Consider the following 4,566-nt stretch of genomic DNA (forward strand, 5'->3'; position numbering starts at 1 on the left):
TTCTAAACGTTTTTAGCATCTCTTTTTCAGACAATACCTATTAACATCTTCTATAATTAGGGTTATGTTAAACAACAGAAACAAGGGGAAACACCACCGTACTGGATAACATGAATATAGTAGAGATCTTTAAACAGTGGACTAACAGACCATACTTATTTTCAAGAAGGCAATGCCAAGGGAAGTACAGAATGATCTTGAGTGGTAAAAGGTGGTGGGCAGTGGGCTTTCTACTTAGAAGCTTGACCCTATAGTGTGGGTAGGAGATCACCATGGGTAGGAGATCTGAGAGCTATAAGCAGTACAATACAGAGGAAAGGCTGGGAAAGTGAAATATTTCTGAGAGTGAATTTAGTGAATACCTGTGAATGCAACAGGAAGAAATTAAGAATGATTTCTAGGTTTCTGGCTTGGGAAATAGGGTGCATGGAAATGCTGCTAATTGGGAATACAAGAATAGGAAAAGAACAGCAAACAAAGATAAATTTAGCTTAAAAGTGTTAAGTCATGCATGTTGTTTGTTTTGGGTGAGACATGCAGGTGAGTAAATGGAAATATAGGTTTGGTGTCTGGTAAATTAAGAAAGAGTGACTTGGGAGTAATTAAAATATTTAATAGTTATTGGAAAGATTGATATTCAGGAAAGTGAGTACAGGGGGGAAGAAAAGCACATCAGAGATGGAACCCTGGGGAATGAGAACATTTAAAAGGTGGTCAGGAAAAGAACAATTTGGGCATTAAAAGTAATGACTGCAACTGGCTGAATCAAACAGATTATTAAATCCCATGAGCTTGTTATAGTTTTTTTCAAAAAAAGAAAAATTTAAAAAGTCAAAAGTAACATAAAAACCCAACTCACATTGGACATCACTCCCAGTGGAAGTAACTAGGGCTCTGACAACTGGAAATAATTAAGAAAAGAATCAAATATTTATTTTGCATTTGTTTGAGTCTAATTTCAAGATAACTAAATAAACCCAGCTGATGAAGAAAAGTTTATCATTTTGGAAAACACCAGCTAATAAATGAAAAAATAACAGAAAATACACCATTTAAAGTCCCTAATAAAAAACTGTTTCAAGTAATGATTATCAATGGATGGAACTATTAGATGAAAGCCTGACAGGGAACTTAACAATGGAGGGATCAGCTATAATCACAAGAATTCATCACATATAGTGGTGCAACACAGTGTTGTAAGTCTCCTGATGTGATGTAACAGGGTGCAAAAGCACAAGCTATGGAAATAATCTTGCAAAAAAGTTTAACCAAAAATGGGATAAAGGAATAAGTGAAAAAATACCACAAGGAGAATTTAAGAAACATCTACATTCCTGGGAAAAGACTAATTGTTATATAACCATGGTAACAAGTCACCAGAACCAGTCAATTGATCAAAGACGATCTGCCTAGGTGAACAGCCTTTCCTTTTTGTTCTTGCAAACCGACCATTCAATAACTGCTGTTCATCTGTGAAAATTAGCCAAACAAGAATGAACTAACTCCAATAACCGGACCTGAGTACCAACAGTCCCACCCAAGTAACTACACTCTTACAGATGATGTCAACTCACTTAAGGCCCTGAAAACCTGCCAGTTCTTGAACTCCACCTTTCCTCCAAACCCTATACAAGAACAGTGGTCTACTATGCTTGGAGAGATGTGGCTGAACCACCATCGCTTTCCCTTACTATCGTAAGCAACAGAACCACCTTTATACTTTTTGTTTCAGATACTGAAAAGTGGTCTTATCTTTTCACAAGATAAATTTAGAAAGTGAAATGATATAAAAGTGACTTAATTTCTACAAGTAAATGGCAGGGGAAAAACAGGAGTACACTGTTCTAAATAAACAGAAGCTTAAGAAATGTAACCAAAGGAAATGTCAAACTTGATCTGGGACACAGTTTTGGAGAAAACCTGAAAGATCTGGTTAAGGATTGATATTAGATGACTATTACCATGCAAATTGAAGCAGCTAAGAAATGACATGCCTGGAATGCTTGAAATATCTTAGGAAAGAAGAAAAAAACGAAAAGACTAGACAAAGCAAATGCAGCAAAATCTTGATGACTCTTGATTGGTATATGTATGTTCACTGTAATCTATTTTTGCAAACTTACGCTGGAAATTTTTCATAAGAGATTTTATAAAGAGAAAGGCAGACAGAGAAGGAATAGTCAAGTAAAAGAGACTAAAACAGGAATGGTTAGAGAGGTGGGAGCAACAGATAAAAAGTAGGAAAAATTAAGTGGGGAGGAGGAGGCCAGCAGGGTCAAATATTCCTCAAAAAGGCCTTCCTTAACTGTCCCACCTAAAACGACTCCTGCCCTCAACTTCAAGAATACCCTGGCTTACTATCCCCACTGCTCCTATTACTATAGTGAATTATTGTATTTGTTTGTTTAGAGTAATTCCTTAGTTTCCCCCACTAGAACGCAAACTCTGTGAGACGACAGAAGATTCTGTCAGTCTTGTTCACACTGCATCCTAAGTACATACATATAGCAAGACCTCAATCATCTGTTGAATGAGCTGTGGGGACAAATGATACAGAGTCACCTTTCAAACAATCTGTCACTAATTTGAGCAACCAAGAAATTACCGGTGACTATAGTGAGAGACGTTTCAACAGGGTGGTAGAAGTGAGCAACAAACAGGCTATGGTTATGATAAAAGCAGCCAAAAAGGTAACAAAAAGCACAGACTATTCTTTAAAGAGCCATAGTATCAAAAGAATGCAGGAAGATGCAGTAGAACCTTGAAAAAAAGGCCAAGTCAAAGAAATGGTTTGATTTTTTCAACACTAGAGTGTGAGTATTAATTGAAAGGAGGGGCCAGAGTAGATAAGAGTGATGAAGGTTCAGTGAACATTTGTTTACATAGCAAATACTTTTTAACGTTTTTTTTATTATGAAGGATAACATAAAAGTGCAAAAAAACAAAACAAAACAAAAACCCCAAACCAAAGTACACAGCTCAATGACTGACCACAAAGTGAACAGTCATCTGACCAAGAAATATAAGATTTCCAGAACCACTCATCCAATGTAACTACTTTCCTTATTCTGCCACAGGCTTTTGCCATCTAAATATGGACCCTAAGAACTATGTTTTAGTTTGTCTGCTTTTAAAACTTTATAAATAGAACCACCTATGTAGTATTCATTTTTTGTATCTGAATTGCTTTTGCTCAACATTCTTGTGAGGTTACCCAAGTTGTATATAACCGTGGTTTGTTAATTTTCTTTCCTGTATGGCACACTACACCCATGGGCAAAAGACTTCAGCCTATTTTTGTATGGCTTTTGAACTACAAATGGTTTTTACATTTTAAAAGTGTTAGAAAGAAAGAATAAACAATACAAATATCTGATAGAGACTGTATGTGGCCTACAAAGTCTAAAATATTTATAGTCAATCCCTGTTGTAGTCCATTGTATGAATTTACCATAATTTATTAGTCCATTCTTCTGTTAACAATCTAATTTCTAACTTTTGGTTATTATAAGTAATGTTGCTATGACTATCTGAGTACTGGTTTCTCAATGTGCAAGAAGTACCTTGATACATTTTTCAAGTTCTCTGCACTGAGTTCTTACATAATTTCTAGATTTATTTCTAGGTTTGATTTTTTTATACTATCATAAACAGAATCTTTTTTTAAAAATTACATTTTCTGTTGCTAGTATTCAATCATGAAATAGATTTTATTTATTGACCCTTTATCCAGCAACTCTATCAAGCTCTTATTAATACCAAGGATTTATATCAAGATTTGCATTTTCTATGGACACAATCATTTTAACTAAAGGACATTTTTTCTTTTTTTTGGCCATGCCATGTTATATGGCTTGTAGAATCTTAGTTCCCTGACCAGGGATCAAACCTGGGCCCCTGGCAGTGGAAGTCTGAAGTTCTAACCACTAGACAGGCAGGGAATTCTCAATGACAATTTTATTTCTTCTTTCTAAATCTTAAACTGCACTTCTTTTGGTTGCCTTACTGTACTTGCTAGTACCTTCAGAACAATGTGAACAGAAGTAGAATAATGGGCATATTTGTCATATTCCAAATCTCAAAGGTAAAGCTTTCAGTATTAGCATGAAGATAATTATATGGGTTTGTTCATATTTCAACCACATAATATGAATATCATATCAAGGAATTTCTTATTTATTATACTATATCTAACACTCTAAAATCTCATTTTTTAGTGTGAAGCACTGATTTTTAAATCTCATCAAAACACACGCACTCAAGGCATACTTACTTAAGAATCATAGTCATTGTTTCTTTTCGATCTTTTCCTTGGAAAGGTAGTGTACCAGTGAGCATCTCAAACTACAAAGAAAAATAAGAGGTATTAGTAAGTATAAAATTTTATCAAAAAGACAAAAAGCATCGTTTTAATGACAATCAAATCTTCTAAAATTGCTATAGAATAAAATAAGTGACATATTTTTACTATAGTCACTACTGAACTTTTCAAAAAAATACAAAAAAACCTCAAACCTTACCATCAACACACCAAAAGACCACCAGTCTGCACTCTGAGTATGACCT

At 34.7% G+C, this 4,566-nt stretch overlaps 1 protein-coding gene across 1 annotated transcript in view; it reads right to left on the reverse strand.

Annotated features, from left to right (window-relative positions):
- The window catches only part of LOC105005464 (ribosomal protein S6 kinase alpha-3), a gene marked incomplete at both ends in the record, with an annotated part of 23,536 nt that overhangs the window by 14,254 nt on the left and 4,716 nt on the right, over positions 1-4,566 (reverse strand). Inside the window, 2 exons of the mRNA XM_010863470.1 lie at positions 4,274-4,344; positions 4,521-4,566. The exon at positions 4,521-4,566 is cut by the window's right edge and continues 3 nt beyond it. Of these exons, the coding sequence (XP_010861772.1) occupies positions 4,274-4,344; positions 4,521-4,566 (117 nt within the window). The remainder of the gene's footprint in view (positions 1-4,273; positions 4,345-4,520) is intronic.

Source organism: Bison bison, unplaced genomic scaffold (assembly GCF_000754665.1).
Source record: "Bison bison bison isolate TAMUID 2011002044 unplaced genomic scaffold, Bison_UMD1.0 scf7180017858453, whole genome shotgun sequence".
Classification (NCBI taxonomy): domain Eukaryota; kingdom Metazoa; phylum Chordata; class Mammalia; order Artiodactyla; family Bovidae; genus Bison; species Bison bison.